The 22,646-nt window shown below is 57.0% G+C and overlaps 1 protein-coding gene and 1 non-coding gene across 4 annotated transcripts; both read right to left on the bottom strand.

The window, feature by feature from the left end:
* Window positions 1–1,651: 1,651 nt before the first annotated feature.
* Window positions 1,652–1,769, bottom strand: LOC115847269 (small nucleolar RNA SNORD97). The gene has a single exon (XR_004037240.1). It is a non-coding gene; the product is annotated as a small nucleolar RNA SNORD97 (small nucleolar RNA).
* A 3,944-nt stretch (window positions 1,770–5,713) lies between these two features.
* PDLIM7 (PDZ and LIM domain 7) lies at window positions 5,714–21,466 on the bottom strand. Of its 3 annotated transcripts, none has more exons than XM_030846899.3 (13): window positions 21,353–21,466; window positions 20,294–20,399; window positions 16,400–16,551; window positions 16,289–16,319; window positions 15,715–15,833; window positions 14,896–15,032; window positions 14,698–14,734; window positions 13,678–13,739; window positions 13,294–13,531; window positions 12,117–12,297; window positions 6,406–6,526; window positions 6,194–6,309; window positions 5,714–6,038 (listed from the first exon to the last, which is right to left on the bottom strand). In XM_030846899.3, exons 2-13 carry the CDS (start codon window positions 20,387–20,389, stop codon window positions 5,952–5,954), a joined length of 1,377 nt encoding a protein of 458 aa, XP_030702759.1. In that variant the 5' UTR covers window positions 20,390–20,399; window positions 21,353–21,466; the 3' UTR covers window positions 5,714–5,951. The 3 variants fall into 3 exon arrangements, with proteins under 3 accessions (XP_030702759.1, XP_069901384.1, XP_030702763.1); XM_070045283.1 differs by lacking the exon at window positions 15,715–15,833 and adding an exon at window positions 15,295–15,311 and having other exon boundaries at window positions 5,719–6,038; XM_030846903.2 differs by lacking the exons at window positions 5,714–6,038; window positions 6,194–6,309; window positions 6,406–6,526; ... (1 more) ...; window positions 13,294–13,531; window positions 13,678–13,739 and adding an exon at window positions 14,134–14,499.
* Window positions 21,467–22,646: the final 1,180 nt, after the last annotated feature.

Genomic DNA, 22,646 nt, shown 5'->3' on the forward strand with positions numbered 1-22,646 from the left:
TCAGATCCAGAAGCTGGTCACTTGCTGTGTGACCTTGAGGAAAATGCTTTCCCTCTCTGAGTTTCCTCTTTGACAACATGTTGTGAGGATAAGATATGACTGGATGAAGGCTTAGGAAGCAAGAACCTCTTCCCCTTCCTCCTTGCAGCCCCGCCCTCCCACGCCCACCTTCCTGCTCTGCACTCCCCCATACCTCTCAGAGAAGGCTTCAAGGCTGACATGTAGGTTTCAGGACTTTTTCAGCACCAGCTGGTGGAGCCTTCTCTGCCCTCACCCTCCCTCTGCAAGTTCCTACCAAGCACACCTTCAGAATTTGCCCTCTCATCATTACAATGCTCCCAGCACTTTCCAGGTCTTGCCCCTGGCATGGGGCCAGCCACTTTCACCACTTAGCTCTGCTCCTGAGCTGCACAGACTACCGTGTGACTTTAGACTCTGCTTGGCCTTTCTTGTCTCACTATAAAATGGGGATGATAATGATGGTACCCACCTCATAAGGTCTGTTTGAGGAGGTTTTTTTTTTAATTTGTTTATTTTATTTATTTATTTTTGGATGTGCTGGGTCTTTGTTGCTGCGCAAGGGCTTTCTCTAGTTGCGGTGAGCGGGGGGGGGGGGGCTACTCTTTGTTGCAGTTCGCGGGCTTCTCATTGTGGTGGCTTCTCTCATTGTGGAGCACAGGCTCTAGGCGTGCGAGCTTCAGTAGTTGTGGCACACAGGCTCAGTAGTTGTGGCTCACGGGCTCTAGAGTGCAGATTCAGTAGTTGTGGAGTATGGGCTTAGTTGCTCCGTGGCATGTGGGATCGTCCCAGACCGGGGCTCGAACCCATGTCCCTGCATTGGCAGGTGGATTCTCAACCACTGCGCCACCAGGGAAGACCCTGTTTGAGGATTTTTAAAAAGTATCTAGAAAATGCTTAAAATGGCAACTGCACATAGTAGGTGCTATTGACACGTTGGCCATTATTACTATTTCACGGCTGGGAAAACCGAGGTTCAGAGAGGGGCAGTTACTCGCCCTGTAATACACAGCTGGTGAGTGGCAAAATCTGTTTGGGAACCCCAGTCTGTCCTGCATCATTTCAGCATAGCACACACCCTCCCTGCTTCCCCTTCTAGCACCCCCATTTTTGCATCCAGGGGCTGGCCTGGAATTTGGTAGTAGCTCCTGAGGCTACAGCTGTGGGGTCTAGGGAAGGAGTCAGGGGGCAGGGATCCTAGGCGTGGAGAGCAGGATGTCTGCCCAGTGCAGTGGATGTCCATGGTCAGGCATCCCTGCCCGTCTTCCAGTTGATTTTCCACTGCAGGCTCCAGAGGGGAGCATGTGATTCAGGCCAGTGGGTCAGAACCAGTGACTGCTTCAGGAATGGACACATGACCCAAGTCAGTCCAATGGGAGCCAGCCCTGAGCTGGCCCCACTGGATGTGGGCCTGGAGCTGGCTGAGGGGCGTCTTTGCTAATAATGGGGAGAGTTGCCTGAGAATAAAGCCAGCACTGAGAAAAGCAGAACTGAGAAATGGAGGTGGGGGGAGATCTGGGGGTGGGGGGTGCGGACAGCGACCCGGGGGCTCAGAGACTCCTGATATACATCCATGGGTACTGGATCCTGCTATGTCTGAAGCCATTAACCTTTTAAGTTAAATGAGACAGATTATCCCTTTTTTTTTTTTTTCTTTGACTGGCGAACATAGAAGTACAGAAAAGAAAGAAGGTAAAGAATTCCAGCATTGAGTCCTCTTAATAACGTGTCTCTTTATAATCATTGGGCTATCCCTGTTTTTGCTTAAACTAGTTTGAAATGCAGCTGAGGGTCCTTCCTAGTTGACCTAGTCTCCAAGTAGTAGTCATTTTTGTCAGTGGCAAGGGACATGGGTGAAAGCTGAGTTGACCTTCTACTGCTCCCAGGCCCTGAGTGGGAGAACCTAGGCTGGTCTTGGGACTCTCCCTGGCCACTCTGTAGTGACCCCACTGCACAGTCTCCCAGGGCTGACCCCAGCCTCCTGAGTTCTCCGCAGGCTCCCAGCAAGCTTCTTCTTGCCCCACCATAGCTCCTGGAACCCTAGGGTCACCCCCACATGCCCTACCCTGCTCCACTTTAGGTCCCAGTTGGGGAGGAGCCCTTCCTCCACTCTCAGGTTTGGCTTTGGACTCAGGCCAACTCAGGTTCGAATCCCAGCCCTGGCTGCTGCCCCTGTGTGCCATGGGGCAGGGGCCTTTAGCCCGTAGCCTCAGCTCCCTTCCTATAGCAGGACTCTGTGTACCCTGTGAGTGTTCCAAGGCCCAGGTGGGGCCCAGCACCAAGAAGGCAGCACCAGAATCATCAGTTCCTGCCTGTGTACCCTGTACTCCACCACCTGTCTCCCTGCTGACTTCCAATGAGCTCAAGCTGCTCAGGGCTGGAAAATGCCCCTCCCTGGCCTGCTGTCTCTCCAGTTGCCCACTCAGCCCCCCGCCAAGGGCTCTGCCCCCTCGGCTGGGGGGACTGCACTCTCCAAGGGTGCTAATGGCCTCCCATGCCCGGTACAAAGACATTTCCCAGTACCCTTGGCCTCCACCTGCATAGCCTCACACCCAAGCTTGAGAACACCGTGATCCCTGCAGTTCTGTGTTGGGGAGGGCGGGTGCTTGGAGGTGCCGTGGGGGAGCACCTTGGCCTTTGATCCATGGAGCAGCAGACCCGGGCCATTCAGGCTGGGTGGCTCTGGACAGGTCACTTTCCCTCTCTGAGGGAAAAGTCCCTCAGATGTTCAGGTCCCTCATCTGAACATCTTTAATGATATCTCTCTTAAGCATGTTTTGATGATTAAATGACATCTAAGAGATTGCTCTGTGGTTCCGGCAGAGAGAGAGGTGGCTGTTCAGAGCAGGTGCCCATGCTTGTTTTTACTTCCATCCAGACCAGCTCTGCTTTCCTGAGGTTCAGTCCCCAGCTCTCTGCTCTTTGCTCTACTCTCCCTTTACATCTGCCCTCCAATTTCTTCAACCACCTTCCCTTGGCAGGAGCCTCCAAGCTGCCTCCTCCACCCCTCTTGGCTACTCAGCTGACCACGACTGCTAGTGGTCCTCTGGGCCCACCACAGCCAAGCCTCTTAAGACAGCCGTCTACACTCTCATCTACACCCTCCCCCTTGATCTTCCAACCCTGGCATCGGCCCCAGCTCTCTGCTAAACTGATCTGGCAAACTTCACCCTGTTGCAAAAGGCCATGGGGACTCCTCGGCCTTACCTGCCTGGTTGACACCCTTGGCGACTTCTGGAAACACTCCTTTCCCGCCTGGGCTTCCCTGCCTCAAGCTCCCTCCCTCCAGAGGCTGTGGTCCTCCACTTCTGGCAGCTGCTTCTGCTTTCTCTGCCCTGTGCTGTGATGTTGCTACTCCCCCATCTCTCATATCTTCTCTATGCTGCGGCCCTGGCCATCCTCACACTGGATTTGGTCCACGTTTTTTTTTTTTTATAGGATTTTTAAAAAATCTAACTTAGTTGCCAACATTGAAAAACCAAATTTCACATAGAAGTCTGAATCTCTGGACGCTGTTGGTAAACTGGCAGATCTGGCTACAGCTCAGCATTCCCACAGGGCTGCCCCCAGAAGGCCCCCCACAGACGGCTTCCAGCAGCACTCACCATCCACCCCTCTCCATGGAAACCAAGGATGGACTGAGAGAGCTTCATGGTTCAAGAGAAGTGGGAGGGAGTATATTTCTTTGTGGAAGTGAAAGATACTCTGCATTTAATATGCCAAGGATGTCTAGGGACTTCCCTGGTGGTCCAGTGGTAAAGAATCCGCCTTCTAATGCAGGGGACATGGGTTTGATCCCTGGTCAGGGAACTAAAATCCCACATGCCATGGGGCAACTAAGCCTGAGTGCCACAACTACTGAGCTCACGTGCCTCAACGAGAGAGCCCGTGTGCCGCAAACTACAGAGCCCACGCGCCCTGGAGCCCGCGTGCCACAACTAGAGAGAGAAAACCTGCACGCCACAACTAGAGAGAAGTCCGTGCGCCACAACGAAGAGCCCACGCCGCAATGAAAGATCCCGCATGCCTCAATGAAGACCCTGCATGCCTCAACTAAAGACCCGACGCAGCCAAAAAAAATAAAATAAATATTTTTAAAAAGGCAACAAGAAATTCTTAAAAAAAAATAAGCCAGGGATAACTATGTTGAAAGAAAATGACATCTTACCTGCCTTACTCCTGTTGTGACCTGCCTGGGCCCCTCTCTGGGCATCAAAGACAAGTATCTGTGATAACTACCCCAAACTCACTGCCAAATTGAATCCAAGGTGAATCTAGACTTGAATATTCTGCTGCTCCCTGAATTGGTCTCCTAAATGTCCCATAGGCACCTCATTCAGTCATTCAGCAAACATTCACTGGGCATCCACTGTGTGCTAGGCACTGTTCTAGGCTCTGGCAAGACATCATGAAATTGGAAAAACCCGAATGAACTTTTTGGCCAATCCAACAACACAGGAAGCCCTGCACTCATGCTCCAGGGGTCCTCGAGAGAACACAACAGAGAGGCCCTTCTCTTCTCTTAAAGAGGACAGGCCCAAGCATCTGTTGAGAATGACAACAACTTTAGATGTGCTGAGGTTCCTCATGCCAAGGGAGCCCTGGAGGACAGGTGGCCATGGGCGCACTGAATTGTCTTGGCCTAGTTTGGGGCCTCTCCTCAGTCCTTCTCCAGTCCAAACCTGGAACAGGAGAAATGACAGTCTCCCTGGGGTAGTGGAGGGCACCAGTGGGAAGCAAGAGACCCCAGGGAAAGATGGGGCCACCACCATAGCCTCCAGGTTTTGAGGCAGCAGACAGAAGTAAGCTTCCGAAGGATCCTCCCTGGAGCATGGCACTCAGTGCCGGCCAGTCCCAGGGCAGTGCAGCCAGCTTCGTGCCTGCCTTCTAGTCTGGCTCATGGCTCAGCATCTGTGCGACTTTGGTCAGGTTTCCTAGGCTTTCATCTATAAAATGAGAATAACTGCAGGCACCTCACAGTGTTGCCAGGAGGATCATGTAAGATGATGTGAGGAATGACTGGTATACTCCAGATGTCTAGCAAACCTGCCTTCCTTCCTCTCCTCACCTCTCATCCCAGGTCTCCACTCTGGGCTCCCTGGGACCTGTCACTGGATCCCATCTCTGCCTTTTGGCTTGTTGCTCTTCTCTTCCCCTGAGTCCTGCCCCTCCTCCCAGTCTCTCTCCTTCTGTTCACCCCACTCACGGCTCTCGGGGCTTTTTCTACAACACAGATCTGAGCACTTCTGTGCCCTGATCTCCCCACCGCCACCTTGCCCTCAGGAAGCAGTCCTGGCTCCTTGTCCTGGCACTTGTGGCTTCCCAGGACCAGAGGGCTGCCCTCTCCAGCCCCACCTTCTTTGCCTGCAGCATACAGATGGCAGCGGTCCCTCTAGGCCCTCACTCTGGCGTACTGTTTTCCATGTCCCATCCCTGAGGATGCCCCTCAACTCCTCTTCTCTGACCTCCACGCCAGGCCAGCCCAGGTGCCCCCCACTTCTGCGGGTGCTGGGCCCAGCACATGCGATTCCCCTTTGCCTCCTCCTGCTGACTGAGCGTCCTCCGTGTCCCCATCACAGGACCACCAGAACAGTAAGGCCTGGAAAACTTAATCTCCACCCTGCTACGTGCCTCAGACCCCACCTTTCTTGATGCGTAGGGGGAAGTGCACGCTGGACACAGCTGGATATAGGTTTATTGTGGCACTGGACGTGAAGAGGGGCCGGTGAGGCCAGCACCAGTGTGCGGAGGTGGTGGAGGGAGTGAGGGGAGGTGAAGCGGGTGGGCAGGGGCTCGGGGAACCGCAGGCTCAGGCCAAGAGTCGGGGTTGGGCAACTTTTGCTGGCCCTACCCAGAAATCTGGGGCGATGACTCCAGAACCAGCAACCCCTCCAGCTGGACAGGGCAGGGTGGCAGCAGTGGGTGGGAGGGGCTCACACGTGGGAGAAGGCGTGGCTCTTGCAAAGGGGCTTGTCCTTCTTGGAGTAGAAAGTTTTTCCTTCCAGGTTGATCTGACATATCTGGGAACAGCCAAGGTCCAGTTACATGGGGTTGGAGGTGGCAAGAGAGGCCCCTTCCCAACCTCTTCGGAATCCCAGAGGCAGGGGTGGGAGGGAGGCTGGTGAAGAACACAGGGCTCTGGGGGCGGGGCCTGAGTCGGAGGAGGGGCACTCACCGCGCACACGAAGCATGTATCGTGCCAGCTGAAGCCCAGCGCCTCCAGGAAGCGGTCCCCGGCATCGATCTTGAAGTCACAGCCTCGGCATTTTGTGCCAAACATCTTCTCATAGTCTGGAGACACACAGAGAGGAAGGGGCCCCTGGGTTCTCCCCTGCCGCGCCCCGCCCCCTCACCCAGCCCCGCCTCCTTGCCTGTTCCACCCGATACCTCGCTCGCAGTAGGGGGCCCCCTCCTCCATATAGAAGGCCCTATTCCGAATGGGTGTCTTGCAGGCCGCACAGGTGAAGCAATGCACGTGCCAGGTCATCTTCAGGGCGTGCATGATCTCCTGGGAGGAAGCGACAGTCACTTGGCAGCTCAGCACCCTCCTCTCCAGAGCCGGGGACACAGGAAAGCAGGCTTGGGTCCTCTTTCTTTCAGGGTAAATGTTACGTCTGCACACGCATTGCTGCTACTTTCTTTCTCCAACCCTGAGGTCTCCCCGTGGCTGTCCACCACGCCACGTCTAAAGCTCAGCTCCCCATCTCTGCACCCCATACCTCTCGCATTCCCACAGCTGTCTCCATCTCAGTTGATGGCAACTCCATCCACGTGGACCAAATTCCCTGCTTTCTCCCACACCTCACTTCAGGTCCACCAGGAAATCCTGCTGGGTCCACCTTCAAGATGCGTCCAGATTCTGAGCACTTCTCACAGCCTCCCTGATGTGAGATGTGAGCCTTGGGCACCTCTGACCTGGATGACTGCATGAAACTGGCTTCTGTGCTCCTCCCTCTGCCCTTACAGACTGATATCAACCTGTGCCAGGCCACATCCTTCTCTGCCCCAATTCCTGCCTAGTCCACATTTCTCTGAGCAAAAGCCAAAGCCCTGGCAAGGGCCCAGAGGCCAGCAAGTCTGGCCTCTGTCCCTCTGCTCTCCCCATATGGCCTCTCATCCCTGGTTGACACACCAGGCACACCGTCTTGGGGCTTCACACCAGCTGTCCCCTCTACCTGGACTGCTCTGCACCAGATACCTGCAAGGCCCACCCCTCACCTCCTTCAAGTTTCTGCTCAAAGGTCACCTTCTCCATGAGGCCCACTCTGACACCACCAGTTCATAGGCCAACCCGCCTTCCCAAAGCCACACTCCCAATAGCGCTTTCCTTTTTTCCATAACATACTACCAGGTAATTTACCTATTTTGTCATTGCTTATTGTCTACTCCCCACCCCCCTCTTCTTCCTGATCCAGTGTAAGGTCCAGAAGGGCATGAAATACCAACTGTCCTGTTAGTAGGTATATCCCAACAGTGCCTGGTCCATGGGTATGCATCACAAGTGCTCGTGAGTTGAGTTAACCTGCTCCAATGGAGGCCTGCCAAAGCAGAGGCTGCTGGTGGGCTGAGCTCTCCCTGGGGCTGGGACCCCCGGGCCAACCAGGGCAGCAGCATTCCTATCCGGAGCAGGCAGAAGGCAATGTGGAGCCCGGAGGGGGGATCAGATCTTTGAGTTCAGCCAGACCTTAGCTGTGTGGCTTGCCCAACAGCTTTACCTTCTCTTTACATTTGGCTCCTTCCCTTTTGAACTGAGAGCCTAATCCCAGCTTTGCGGGGGTGTTGTAACGATGGTCCCACATCTAAAGCCAGGGGTCCCAGACCCAGTACCTGCCAAGGCCAGGTGGGGACTGTGCTGCAGGAGAGCACCTGTTCTCCCTGCGGGGGTGGTGCTGACCACTTCATTCAGGAACGCCTGGAAGGCTCAGGTGGAAATCTAGGTGTTAAAGTCAAATCCAGTTTTTCAATGTTGGCCATTAATTTAAAAATGAAGTGTGGACCAAGTAAGACAAGACATAAGCGTGGGAAGCACCTAACTCTCAGCTGGCCCGTGTGACCTCTATAAAATCTGTCACAGGAATTCCCTGGCAGTCCAGTGGTTAGGACTCCATGCTCTCACTGCTGAGGGCCCAGGTTCGATCCCTGGTCGGGGAACTAAAATCCCACAAGCTGTGTGGAGTGGCCAAAAAAAAAAAAAAAATTTGTCACATCTCACATATACCTCTCAACCACCCTGGCCAGGAAGTTACTGCCACCCCCATTTTAGTGAGGCCCAGAGAAAGTGACTTGCCCCAGGTCATACAGCCAATAGATGGTGGAAATGTGTTTTGAGCCCAAGTCTGGCTCGCTACAAAGCTCGCCCTTCCCACTGCCTGGTGTTGCCTCTTTGCAAGGAAAAGACAAAGGGTTGGGGGAAGGAACTTGGCTGTGAGCCCACAGAACAGGGTCTTGGCAGGAGCATGGGGAGCCCAGAGCTGGGCCCAGTGGGAACATGGGCAGGGAGGCAGGTCTCTGCCAGTATCCAGAAGAACCCGTGAGCCAGTGTTCCCTGTCTCATGCCCAAAGCTTCCTAAATCTATCTGCCTCTCCCATCCCACCATGCTGACCCAGGGCCAGCAGCTCAGTTCTCCTCCTCTAGCTGTCTCCCTCTGCCCCAGGGAAGCTTGCCAGGCACACCTGACCTCAGAAGTCCCCAGCTCTGAACTTCTAACACGGCCCCTGCCCCCCTCTTCCGCCTCATCTTACACCCTCCCTGTGTGTTGCCTTGTGACACAGCTCTTCCCTCCTCTTGGAGCACTTTCCCCTGATCCTTCTCCAAGCTAATTCCTACTCATGTTTTAAGTTCAGCTTAGAGGCCACTTCCATCCACTCCTTCAAGTGTTAATTGACCACTTCCTATATATTGGGCACAGCATAATGTGTGAGCAAAACAGCCCTGGTCCCAACCCATGAAGTGCACCCTGCGGAAGAGATGGGACAACAGGACTGGAAGGTAGTGAGCAAACAGTGGGGAGCCTGGGCTGGTGGGGAGGGTGGGTATCAGGGAAAGTACCCCTGAGGAAGTGCTATTTGAGTCCCGGATGAGAAAAAATGAGGTAAAGAGAGTGCTAAAGAGTATTCCTAGCAGAGAACAGCCTGTGCAAAGGTCCTGTGGTGAAGGGAACAGCACACTGGCAAAATGGAGAAGCGCATGTGGCTGGAGCATAGAGTGAGGGGGGCTGGTGGTGAGTGGTGAGCCTTGAGAGCATAGTGTTCCAGAGGGTCCCCAGACCAGGGGACAGGTCCCCTCTAATGTGTCCCCTCCAACTCTGCTGAAACAACCTGATTGTCCTGTGTTTCTCTCCCCACGCTCCACTCTGAGCTCCGAGAGCAGGCATAGTCCCAAGCACCAGGCACAGGGAGAGCCCAAAGCGCGTGGTAAATTGGGAAGGTTAGCTTTCTGCCCCATGCGAGGGTGAGGTAGGAGCTTCCTGGGGTCTGTCAGGCCCTGGAGTCCCTGCAAGAGGGGAAGCTGAGGGCCCTTGGGCCACACTGTGGAACCACTGGCCTGGGCTGGGGCAGGAGCAGGGCTTGCCACCTTACTCTGGGCTTACTCTAGGACCCAGGAGCCAGTCAGGCTCTGTGAGCCTTGCCTCCTCATCTGTGGCCTGGGTGATAACCCTGCCCACCCAAAACTGGGGCAGGGAGGGACAAGAGTGCTGTGCAACACAGGCAGGGCCATCAGCGAACAGCAGGGCCTTGATCTGTGGGAAACAAACCCAGATGCCAGCTTAAGAAAGGTCCTGGGATCCAACCCGTTCCGCTAGAACAGTCCAACAGGGTATGGCCTAGGCTGGTGGAGAAATTACTGTGATCTTGGGCAAAATTTCCTCATCTGTAAGATGAGAATAATCAAACTGACTTCGTAGTACGATTAGTTGGATGCCTACGTGTAGTAAATTACCCACAACACAAGACTGTGATAATATCCTTTCTTCCCTTCCAGTCTACTGATGGAACCCCCATTTTTTGCTGGGCACATATCTATACCAGACTATATTTCTCAGCCTCCCTTGCAGCTCAGTGTGGTTATGCGATTGAGTTCTGGGCAATGGGATGGAAGCGGAAGGGTTGGGTGGCAGCATCTTCTAAAGATGGCTCCCAAAAGCCTTCTTCTCATTCCAACATCCTGCTGATTGGAACGTGGAAATTTTGCCTGAAGCTCAAGCGGCATCTTGGACTACAAGTGGTAAGTAAGCCAATGTTGAGAATGTCCGAGAAACAAGATCCAGGAGCCTGGATCTGCCTACAAGTCCCAGATTGCCCACCTCTGGACTTTCTTAGGTAAGTAAGAGCCGCCATTATTTTTTCTATCACTTGCGGTCAAGGTAATCGTCACTAACATGACCATCACTACAGAGCTCTCTAGCCACATCTGGAAGCTCTGCCTATGAATCCAGAAATGGGGAGAAGCGTGAACGGCAAGAAGAGCCCAAGCTGAAAGTCAGCAGTGCCTGGGGCTGCTCTGGCTCGGCCCTCATGCTCGGCAGCCTTGGGCAATTTCTGCCTCTCTCTGGACTTCAGTTTCCATACAGGTACAACTGAAACCCCCTCAACTTGTTACCCTGCCTGTTATGCTCCCCTTTCCTCAGGCTGCTGAGCCCCTGACACCCTCAGAGTCCCCTTCCTCTGTGTGAGCTCCTGGGGGCAGGGCCACGCCTGTCTCTTCACGAGGTGTCCCTAGCGTGGGGCATACTGCCCACACTCAGTAAAGAGAACGAATGGGAGAAGGTAGATAGTGCATCACTCTTAACCCATGACCTGTGCTGACTCAAGTCCCAAGCCCAGCTCTGGGTGGCAGCTAGGTTGCCCTGCCGGAGACCAGGCCAGGCTATGCTGCATATTTAGCCTCAGCGAGGAGAACAGGATTTTGAATCACAAGTTTTTGAGCCTAAATTTCTGGCTTTGCAAATCAATAGTCCTGTGTCCTTCAAGCCCATCAAGTCATCTTTCAGAGTTTCCGTTTTCATATGTACTAGGGGCGGCAGACACGGTGCATTAGCCTCCCAAAAGCCTGTCACAACCCCCTTCTCTTTTGCCTTTCTCCCTTACAGAGGACAGAAGCTAAAATACTGGATTTGCCAGCTTCCCCCATGGTCCAGGTGCTCACAGGATAACAATTCCAACAACTGAGATAAGGATTCAAGTTCCTGGTTTTTCTTCCAGAGTCAAAAGGCAAAACCTCATTAAAAGAAAGCATCTGCCCCAACCATGACACAATACACTTGAGGACAAAGATCTACATGCTAAGGGTTTCGGAACTTAAAAAGAGGAAAAGCCTCAAGGCATCCTTGAGCTGCTATTCCACCCCTGGAATTCTTGTGATTGAAGTAAATATTACTCCTTCTGTTTCAACCTCTGTAGTGGGGTTTTCTATTACCGAAGCTGAATGCAATCCCCACACAGCAGCCATCTCTTGTTTTGGCCTGACTAGCACTTACCTCCCTTCTTTGGGTAATGTCATCCTGGTTTTATTTTCAAGGAACCAGTCCTGTGGTTCAGGCAAGGCCACCAGACCCCACTCCAGGAGGGGGTGTCACCCAGGCCTGGCCAATTAGAGTCATGGGGCTTGGTTCAGAGATGAGTATCAGCACTGGGACTCTTTATACATCAACTGGCACAGAGATGCTCTCTTTCACTTTGTGGTGCTAACCTGGGGAGATGTAACCCTGGAGCCACTGTGGCACCATCTTTGCCGCTTTCTAGGGAAAAGCATGCTGGGAACTAAGCCAACAAAGATGAAACCAGAGGCAAGTAGTAGAAAGACTCCTGATGACCCTGGGATACGCATTCAGCTGGGCCTGAAGTTAGCACCCCTCAGCCTTTCTGATTATTTGCGCCAACACTCTCTTGCTTGAGCCCTTTTGAGTGGGATTTAGGTCATTTTTAAGAGGATCCTGATTAATGAAAAGTAAGGTCAATATAGCAGCCCGACTGTTAGGCTGGTAAGGTTCCAATAGGCTCCTGCAGGGAGAGCTCCCAGGCTCAGGAGTTGCTCAACAACACTCCTCAACACTCAAGGGTCAGACTTGCCTTCCCAGCCACCCACCAGCCCCACTCACGCCAGTGATCTTCTTCTTGCATTTGGCACAGCTGGGTGCATAGCGCACGTCATAGCAGGGCGGGCAGAAGATGGCGCCCTTTTCCTCGAAGAAGCCACCCTCTTCCAGGACCTTCCCACACTGACTGCACACAAACTCCTCGGGGTGGTATGCGTGGCCCAGCGCCACCAGGTAGCGGCCCCTGGCGGGAGGCAAGGGCAGTGAGCAGGAATGGATGCAAACGAAGTCGGGGTTCCTGGCTAGAACCCCATGGGGTTTACCCAAAACCTACTATGAAGCCTTGAAGGGAAAGTTCATTCTCTCCATCTCCAAATAGGGGAGAAACAGACTTGGGAGGTGACTTGCCCAAGGTCACACAGCAAGAGAGACAAAGCTGCACTGTTTTGATGACAGGAGATGAGGGAGAGGGGCAGTGTTGGAAAAGGAGGAAGGTTACACTGGGTGAGAGCTGCTGATTTGGGCCTAATAAGTTGAACCCAGGGAATTGGTGCCCTGGGAGGGGGGGCAGGACGCCTGGAGTGCCCGTGAGCCCTGAAGACCAGTGGGCACTTGAGCTGAGCCTGGTGCCCACCCTGTCCTGCTTGCCTGTTCCATCTGGCCTGGGGAGGGCCCTGCAGGTCCCAGAGAAATGGGGATGTCTGAAGGAGGGGGTGCTTCACAGAGCCTAAGAGCTGACAGGAATCTAGAGCAGTGCAGGGCCTGGGATGAGAACTACGAAGGCACACTGTCACACTGATTCTGGGGGGCTGTGTGACTCTGCTGGGCCCCGGGGAGCAGTGCAGAGAGGGAGGGACTTCAGAGGCTTAGCGGAGAGAGACCGAGTGAGCAGGAAGGAGAGAGGCAGAGGGACTGGGAAGGGGAGGCCCTTCCTTGCCCAGAGAGCAGCAAGTCTAGGGCTGCAGCTTGGCTGTGTCATTGGCACTTCCTCCATTTCACCAGGGCAAATGCTGAACAGAGGCTAATGACGGGTGGGCTGCGGGTAAGGAGTGCGGGATTCAGAACCTGAGGAACCAGCCCAGGTCCTTACCCTCACTCCAATAGGGAACCGAATCCTCATCCTCCCGCAGGGGCGGCTGAGATGAGTGGGGAGATATATGGGGAGCAGAGATCAGAAAGACACCAGGGCTGGACTTGAGGTCAGGAAAGACCACGGTAGGAAAGGAACAGGGCCACCCACCGGATGACCTTGTGGCACTGGTGGCACACGGGAGTCTTGCCATTGCTGCCACCGCCGCCTCCAGGGCCCCCTCCAGCGGCAGCTTGCACAATGGAGGTGCGGTTCTGCATGGGCGTGGGTGTGGCTGGCTGGGTGTGCCGGGTCAGCACCGTGCTAGTCTTGTCCGGGGCGTAGCGCTCGGCGAATGCAGGGTCCACAGCCCAGGGCGGGCGGCTGGTGGGGCTGGGGGTGGTAGGGCCTGCCAAGGCCAGGAAAGTGACTCCAGGGGGGTGCCCAGGGACGCCACAGGACCGTGGGGAGACCCCGGGGCAGCTTGGAGGGGCCCACCCCCATGCCTCTGGAGGCTACCCACCCTTCCCCAGGCCCGAGCCCACTCTCTCTCACCAGGCCAGGGTTCCTGGGGTGTAGCTGAAGCTGGGGCTGGGGCTTCTGTCCTGGGCACCTGGCTGTAAGATCTGCCATTCAAGGCCCTGCACGGCTAAGGCTCCTGGCATGGCTCCACCCCCCAACCTTGGTCCTGCTGGCCCCATGGGAGATGTGTGGGTGCATGAGAGCTGCTGGGTTGGACTCCAGGTCCCACTGGGGTAGGGATGGGTAGGGCAGCTTCTCCTAGCCAGGTTCCAGCTGGCTGGTCTGTGGCACAGGGCTGGGAGGTGGAGCAAGGCTCTCACTTCTGGGGCAACTCTTGGGTCTCCTTCTGATGGCAAGGCCCCCTTTTCTGGGTACCCCCACCCACTGAGACCCAAACTGGCAGGGCCTATACTGGATCTTATCCATCTAACACCCCCTTACCCCAAATGCAAACCAAGCCTACAAAGATAGAAGACAGAGGCAGAAAAAGCAGGGCCGAGCATGTTTATTTTCATGCCTAAGCCAGCACAGACCTGGCAGACAGCAGTACCATAGGGCAAAGAGTGAAGACAGTGTCAGATGGAGCCGGGCCCTGTGCCAGGAGGGCAGCCGAGGCCAGGCCAGTAGGAGGCTCAGTCCAGGGGCAGGAAAGGGAGGGGTGAGGTAGGCAGAAGCTGGAGGCACCAAGGGGGGGGGGTGCCTGGGAGGAGGAACAGAAAGAGAGAGGCAGAGAGGGCAGCCAGCCGGCGAGGGCCAGGCTACGACTGCACGTTGAGCACGTGGGCAGAGCGCTGGTGGTGCCAGTCCCGGAGGCGGGTGTAGCGTGGGCTCTGCAGCTCCAGGACATACTTTTCCCTGAGGGGCAGAGAGAGAAGGAGGAGAAAGTGGAAGGAAGGAGAGATGGAAGGGAGGAAGGGAGGAAGGGAAGGAGGACTGAAGAAAGGAAGGAGAATGGAGAAGCCTGGCTAGGGATGGCCAGGAGCAGACACAGGATGGTGGGTGGAATGGGAGAGGCAGGAAGTGAGAAAGAGGGGCTGGAGCTCGTCCTGTTACCTTGATTTCTTCAGATGCTCCTCATCCGGGTCTTGCACTGAGAGGGCAGAGGCAGGCATTGACCAAGAGCAGACAGAAGGCCACCCCAGCCCTGAGCCCTGGCAGAGGGTCACGGGGTGCCGGAGCAGGCTCCAGCTAAGCCCAGGCCCGGGTTGGGGGCCAGGAAGAGAGTCTGCCCTGCCCTGGGATGGCACTTACTGAACTCGGTGCCCGTGAGGTGGGCGAGAATGCGGAAGGAACGGGACTGGCCTGTCCCAGGCCTCGGCCGCCAGTCCTCCGTGTCCTCCATCAGCCGCTGCTTGCTGGCGTCTGGGACCAGCGGTCGGAGCGGCTGTCTGTGGGGAGGGTGTGGCTCAGAACCTCATGCTGGGGTGGGCAGTGGGGGCAGCCCCTCCCCAGATTTGGTACATGTGGGCTATGGTGATGGCAGAGTGGGGAAGGGCAAGGCCAGGGCCCTGCTGGGTGGGAGGTTCGATAGGTAAGTGAGAGGGGAGGAGGGCAATCAAGGTGAGAGTAGGGCAGCCAGGGTGGGGAGGGGCCACCACCCAGAGTGCCAAAAGGAAGAAAGAGAGGGACAGGCAGAGGGGGCTCACTGACTTGTCAGGGGTCTGCACCTGTGAAGGAAATAGACACACGGACAGATAAAGGGACAAAGAAATAGACAAGGGGAGGAAGAAAGACGGCATGGGGTCAGAATAGCTTGAGGCAAGGCTGCACTGAGCGTCTAGGGCTCAGACGGCCCGACACTAAACCCCAACCCCAGGCCACCAGCGAGGGGGCGCTGCCTCGTTCAGAGCCTCCAGGAGGACAGTGCCCAGGCAGGAGCCACACCCTCGGTGGGGCCCTGTGCCTGCAGTCCCCGCCCTGGCCGCCAGGGGTCGCTGCCGCACGGTTCCGGCCGGGCTGGGGCACAGCGCAGACTGAGCAGCAGCGGGCAACGGGCGGGCGTGGGGTTGTGGACAGATGGCGTGGGCGGTGGGCGGGCAGGAGGGATGTGGGCGGGCAGGGTGGACGTACCCATTCTGCTGCGGGGCGCTGTCAGCGGGCTGGGGGGCCCCGAAGGGCCGGGCCGTCTTGTTGAGGGAGGCGCTGGGTGCAAAGGTGTACCGCGGGGGGTCCGCGGCTGGGGCCAGGGCCTGGGCGGAGACAGAGCGGGCAGGGCGGGCAGGGGCGGGGACCTGGCTAGAGTGGGGTGCCCCCCTGGCGCGGAGAGGACTGCGGCGCTCCAGCCCCACCCCCACACATCTGGCCTGAGGCTACGGGGAAGGGGCGACTCGGGTTTCAAGGGGCCCATTTGGGAGCGATGATCTCAGCCCACGCGGCCCGAGGGCTAGGGCGGACTAGTGCAGCTTGCAGCACAGGCCGGCGGGAGGCAGACAGGCAGACGGACAGACAGGCAGATACGCGTGGTACCCTGACCGTGCGGCAGCCCCCGGCCCAACTCCCAGTCCCCAGACTCCCCAGCTCTGGCCTCCACCCTCTACTCCCAGCCAGGGATGGGGATACCAAGGCTGCACCAGGGAGGGCAGTTCAGCCCGGACGTCCAATCCCACCCCGCCTGCCACCCAGATGTCCCAAGCCCCTCACATACCTTCTGCGGTTTGCTCTGAGGCGGCTGGGCCCTAAAAGAGAAGGGAAAGGGGTGTTGATGGGCAGCCCCAATGGCATGCCCACCTGCCAGGCCTGCTCAGCGCCCGCATACCTGCTGAGACCCAGGCTGAGGCGCTCCCCACAGGCACGGATCTTGTTCTGGGCTTCGATGTGTGTGAGGCCCCCCGCATTCTCACCATCGATACTCAGCACCCAGTCGCCCACGGCCACGCCGGCCTGCGCAGCTTTACCTCCAGGAGTGAGCTATGGAGAGACAGAGGATCGTGGAGGCCCAAGGCTCTGCAGGCCAAACTCAGGCCAACAGCAGCCAACCCTGCCTTTCCTTAGCTGCCCCACGTGCAGAACCCAGAGGCCTCTTCATTCAACATATTTCTGGGCAGCTGCTGCATACTAAAGCCATCTGGAAGGGGGTGGGGCTCACCTGAGCTTCACCACCGCCCCAATCACCCTGCTTATTTATTCGTTCACCTCCAGGGACCCTCCCCACAGTCCAGAAACTGCTGACATCAACAAGCAGCCACCTTCAGGCTAAAACCCAAGCTTCTCAGCTCCAGCCGCAGCCTTTTGAGGCCCCTGCTGGCCTCTCGCCCAGGCCATTCCACCCACCAGACATGCCCTCTGGCTTGTGCGTGTGGCATGTACCTCCCTGAGCACTGTTGGGTGCTCTCATTGACCTCTTACATTCCTAGCACCCTGTCCTGGAGCCATCGTCAGGGATCTACTGGAACACTTCAAGCACCAGGAATAGGCCCCCTCACCTCTAGGTTCCCGGTGATCAGTGTGACTGAATGGGGTCCAAAATGTCAGCTGGGGCTTCATAGGTTGTAAATAAATATGGATGTCATCCCCAAGCCCTCAACTGCCACATCACCCTCTGCCCTCAATCCTTCAGGCTCTGAGTTGTGAATCCCTGGTTCCCATGGCAAATGAGAAGCAATACTAGGCTGGAAGGAATGGTCACCACCAACATGAGCTGAAACCATCAGGATGACTTCTGGGAAGTGGTGGGCTTTGGCGAAAGGAGAGTGGGATGGGCTGCCTATGGTGTGAGAGAGTCCAGCTATTTACGACGGCCTCAAATGCTGGAAGGAACCAGGATTTGGCCTTGAGATTGGGAGGAACCAACAGCAGTTTTAAGGCCCAGGGTGGGGTATTTGCCAGGGTCCAGATAGAGGTGACTCTGAAGAACCCCACTGGGCCCTCCCAGCCCTCTAGCCTAGTGGCAGCAACACAGGCAGGAGTGGCACTGCTGTTCATAAGTCTAAGCCCACAGGGCTGCCTGGCCATCTGGCAAGGGGCCTGGCATTGAGCAGGCTTGTGGGGAAGTGCTGGGAGGCAAATTCACAGTGAGATTTGAGGGGTACAGGCTGTCTGTGGCCCCATGAGGCTCATCAGGTAGGCTGATGCTCAGACTCAGTTGAGGCAGAGAGAGGAGATAAGGGGTTCCAGAGAGATGGCAGAGGGACCAGATGCAGAGACTAATGGCACTAGGGAAAGAAGGGAGAACTGGGTTTGATGGCTCTATTTCATGCTTGGGAAGTTAGAAGGGTAAGACAGCTGGGTGGCCCTTTCTTCACCTGCTAAATGGTAATAGCAGCTTACGCTTATTGAGTACCTAGTACTGCCACACACTGAATCCTTCAACAACCCTGTGGAGTAGAGTCTGGGAATATACCTATTTTACACATGGAAAAACAGAGAGGTTAAGTAACTTGCTTCAAGTTACCCAGCTAGCAACTCAAGAGGCAAGGCCAGGACCCTGACCCTAAGGCCCCACCCTACCAGGCCATCTCTGCTGAGAGCTGGGGCCCAACTCAGAGGTCAGCCCTCTGGCTGGAAAGACCCCCTGACCTCCTAGCTGGGTTTAGGGCTTGGATCCCCTACTTACCTCTAGTCCAATCCAACCCCTTATAATGGGCATGGGGAAGTGATGCCCTTGCAAGGAAGTGACTTACTCAAGGTCGTGGTGAGTCAGTAGACGGGAAACCTGGTCTGGCCACTCCCTACCCACACTGGCTGGCTCCTGGGAGGTGTGGGCTAAGCCTGAGGTGGGGGTCTCAGGTTGAGCAGGAGCAGTTGGCTCCCAGAGAGGAGATGGGGAACTGGGGACTACTTCCTTCTCTCGAGTGAGGAGGATAGGAAGCACAGGAGGGATAGGGGAGTGATCAGAAAGGTGGAGACAGAAGCAGAATGGGGGGGGCAGGGGGGGCGGGGTGTGTCTGGAGAGAGAAGCAAGAGGGCCCAAGGGACCAAGGAGGGGAAAAGCCAGGGGGCTGGACACTGCATGGAGTAGGGGGTGAGTCAGCCTGAGGGCTCCACTGAGCAGCCCAACCCCCAAGTCCCAGACATTACCTCATCTCCCAGGCCCGGGCCTACAGCCAGCCCTAGCCCCTCCCTGCCCCACTCCATGCTGGGGTCAGGGGAGAGAAAGGGTGCCAGCCCAGCTCAGAAAAGACCACCCCACACACCCACCCACCAGGGCCTAGGTCCAAATCCAGGGATGGGCTCGGCTAGTGGCCCCACCCACATGCTGGGGCTGCTGACAAGGAAGCCTGGGCTCAGACTGCCCCCAACAGGCCACATCTGAAAGTCCACCCCTTAGGCTACTTTGTTGCCCATCCTCACCAATGAAGAAACTGAGACTCAGAGGTCAGCCAAGGCCCCAGCCACACTGGCCAGCACTTTCCCAGGGAGGGGAGTATAGGGTAGGTTTCCAGGGCTGGCAAGGCTTGAGAACTGGGTGTGGGATAGGTGTATGTGGTAGGGACACCACTGCCCTTGGCTACCTTGCTGGTAGGGCAGCTTCCAGGGAACCCTGTGGAAGGGTCCCTGGGAACAGTGACTGCCTGCCTGCCCTGGCCACCAAGCCCAACTCTGACAGACTGCCTTGGGGCCCCCTCTAGCTGGGCCCTCTGGCCCCCTCCAGGCTGTGCTTGCCCTGGGCTTTCTGCCAATAGCTGCCTGCCCACCAGGAGCCTGGGTGGGCCTCTCTGGACAAGCGGATATGGTGACAGGAAGTCCCCACCCCCTCCTGACCCCCAGGCCACAGTCAGAGACACCAACCCAAGGGCTGGCCTCGTGCTCTCAGTGCAGGCAGTTTGTTCTATGTCCCACAACTGACCCCACAGCTGGAGCCACAGCCTGGTGGTGATCAGCTGAGGGGCCCACTCATGCGGTTCAGGGGTCCAAGCCTAGGCCAGCTTTTTTCCAGCTCTGCAGACTCCAGCCACCAGTTGGCCATCCCAGCATGGGACTGCATTCTTGGGCTTATAAGGCAATCCCCCTGCCATAGGGAGGAGCCAGCCCTCAGCTCCACCCCCACCAGAACAGGCTCTTGGGAGCTGAAGTCACAGCCCTAGAGCCCGGTCCTAACCCCTGCTTGGGGTCAAAGGCCACTGCATCCTGAATGGGACCAGTGGCTGGGATAAAGGTCCTCACATAGGCTGGGGAGAGGCAACCCACCCACCCACAAAAACTACAGGCCATCCCTGTGCCTGAATTCCAATCCCTGCTTTGCCATGGAATCGCTGAAGGAGCCCCTTCACCTCTCCAAGTTATCTCAACTGGATAAACAGGATGACAGTTGCTATTCCTTGGGTGGCAATGAGGATGGAGTGAGATCCTGCAGTCAGAGTGCCCTGCCTGGGGTCCAGCTCCAAGCATTGCTCCCTGAAGCAGCTTAGGCCCTTCCTGGAGAACTGAGGCTCCCCTCCTCCAGAAATGGCATCTCCCTGAGCCTCGAAGGTGGCCCCAGGAGCTTCGTGGACTGGCATCAGGTACAGTGCAGTGCTGTGGAAGTGTGGGAGCTCCTTTCCTAGTATCTGCCTAGTTGGCAGTCCTTGTGGCAGGAGCCCACATCTCTGGACCTGGACACCTCCTGGCCTACTGGCCTCAGCTCACTCCTGCTCAGACGCCTCCCATCACTCACTGGAGATCTGAGCACCCAAAGATTCCTGAAGGAGCCCCTGCCTCAACCTAGGCTCACCCGGGAGATGGAGAGGGGCACATTGAAGTCCTTGCCCCCCTGCAGCCGGAAGCCCCAAGGTGCTGGCCCCTCTAGCACCACCTTGAAGGAATCCATGGTGCCGCTCCTGAGAGGAGAGAAAAGGTGAGTGATGCATAGTGGGTGCACAGGCAGGCCCATCACAGGACACCAGCCTCGGACTAGTGCCAGGCAGGCACGGGCAGACGCTGAGCACACCCAGGGGGAGGGTAGGCGGGCACCTTGTTAGGTTTGGCTGGGCTACTAGCTGGCAGACCTCACTTTAGAAAGACAGGGGCAACCCCCCTTCCCTAAGGAACTGGGAGGGTGAGGGGAGCCCGCATCCAGTCTTGAGGTTCCTCTCATCCAGGAGTGGATCGCAGGGCTAATTTGGCACGGCCTCCTCCCAAGCCAACCTTGAGCCTCGGACTGGACGGCAAGGCCAGTCCGGGGCCGGCGCTCCTCTCCCCCGCCCCCAGGTCCCGGCAGGCAGGCCTCGACTGGAGCCTGCTCGGACTATATAAGGCATGTAAGCTGACACTGTGCGGAGAGCCAGCGGAGGGAGCACACAGGGGCTTCGGACGCGAGGGGGAGGGGTGGGGAGGGAGGCGGCTGGAGCGGGTCCTAGCCATTCCAGGCCCAGTCGAAGCTGCTGGGAGCCAGGGCGGGACCCCTGGGCGCTGGGGGGGACTGCGCGGGGGCGCGGCCCCTGCGGAGGCTGGTGGGGGTTGGGACTCCAAAGCGTGGCCAGGAAGGGGATTCATCGTGGAGCTCAGTGGGGGTGGTGCCTCCCACACAGGCCTGCTACCATCCAGACGTGACTCAGTTTCTCCCGCCCGGGCCCCATGCACTGGCCGAGTCCGGGGAGTAGGGAGCGGCGCAGGCGCCAATCAGCCCCGCCGCAGCCGGCTTTGCCGCAGGAAGGCGAGGGCGGGGGTAGGGGCTCCGGCCCACTGGAGGAAGCGCAGAGCTGGCTAAGACCCCCAGTACCCTCTGTGGTCCCCAGTAGGCCTCTGCTACCCGCCTGGTCCTGCCCGAGACGCCCCGCGCTGTCGCATGTACCTGCCCGGCCCCGCCGGGGCGCTGCTCGCCGGCGATCTCCAAAGAGCAGCGTTGGGATCCGCCGCCCGAGTTCTGACCCCGCCCCCGTGGCCGTCGTCCGCTTTGAGCCCGCGTAAGGGGGCGGAGCCAGATACCACGCCCCTGTCAGAGTCACGGCCTCTCGGGCGGTGGGAAGCCCCACCCAATCCTTCCGCTCCGCCCAATCACGAAGTCCCATCTCGCTTTGAGCTGTAAGACACGGTCCTCGGGGCTTGGACGGGGCCTGGGCGGGGACTGGGCTGCTGGACACCTTCCTCGCCCCGGAGCCCGACCCGCCGTTCTCCTGGCCCCTTGCGCCTCCCGTTGGAGGAATGAAAGGAAAGCCGCCTTGGAAACCAGACAGATCTGGACCTCAGTCATCTCTGAACCTTAGTTTCCAACTCGGAAAAATGGGACAATAATACTCGCCTCTCAGGGCCGCCGTGAAGATAGGCACAGTTTGGCGTAAGGCACAGCCATTGGCGGTTCCAGAATTTCTAAATCGGACGGATTTGGTAGAGAGTTGTGGGGGGGGGGTACCTCGAGGTGGGGTTAGTGGAGGAGGACACAGGGGAGCTTGAAGTTAAGTTTGCAGAACACTCCACTGAAGGCAGAAAATAATGGCAGCGGACGGAGGTGGAAGGGCCCTTGGCTCGGCCCCGATCCTGACCTGTGGGCCCTGCCCTTACTCCTACCCCCGACCCCCGGCAGTCAGCAGCCTGTGGCCCTGCAACCACGGCTCAGCGCTGACTGTCGCGATGGGCTGTGTCCTGGTATCCCGCTCCAGAGCGTGCAGCGCCTCCAATGGTGGTGTCAGCGTCCCCACTTTGCCCCAGTGCTCAGCCCCGGCAGCTAAGCTCAGGCGGCGGGGGAAATTGAGCAGGGACCGAAGTGTGTGGGTGGACGAATAGGCGTTCACCCCTCAACTCTTTTTAGGGCATGGCCCATGCTATTCTCCCCCCTCCACCATCATCTTCTGCATCACCCCCTCACTACAGAAACCGATGTAAGCGTTCTCATCTTTAAAGAAATTCTCTCTTGATCCCACATCCCTCTCCAGCTATCTCTCTTTTATTCTACTCCCCTTGAGAGTAAAATTCCTCTTGAGTTGTCTATCGCCCTGCCACCGTTGCTTTCCTCCCGTTCTCTCTTGAACCCACTCCAGTCAGGCTCTTGTCCCCACCAGTCCTCTGAATTAATTCCCTCTTCAAAAGGTCTATAATGATTTCCAGGTTATCAAATCAATGGTGGTTTCTCAGCTTTCCTCTTACCCTGT

This window comes from Globicephala melas, chromosome 3, assembly GCF_963455315.2.
Source record: "Globicephala melas chromosome 3, mGloMel1.2, whole genome shotgun sequence".
Taxonomy (NCBI): domain Eukaryota; kingdom Metazoa; phylum Chordata; class Mammalia; order Artiodactyla; family Delphinidae; genus Globicephala; species Globicephala melas.

What these genes read in the sequence shown, in the direction of transcription:
- PDLIM7 (XM_030846899.3), bottom strand. Translation starts at nt 20,389, where the DNA reads ATGGATTCCTTCAAGGTGGTGCTAGAGGGGCCAGCACCTTGGGGCTTC. An exon ending in GGCCCCCTACTGCGAGCGAG is followed by an intron (nt 6,310 to 6,405) that starts GTATCGGGTGGA and finishes GTGTGTCTCCAG; the next exon opens with ACTATGAGAAGATGTTTGGC. An exon ending in ATACATGCTTCGTGTGCGCG is followed by an intron (nt 6,039 to 6,193) that starts GTGAGTGCCCCT and finishes GGCTGTTCCCAG; the next exon opens with ATATGTCAGATCAACCTGGA.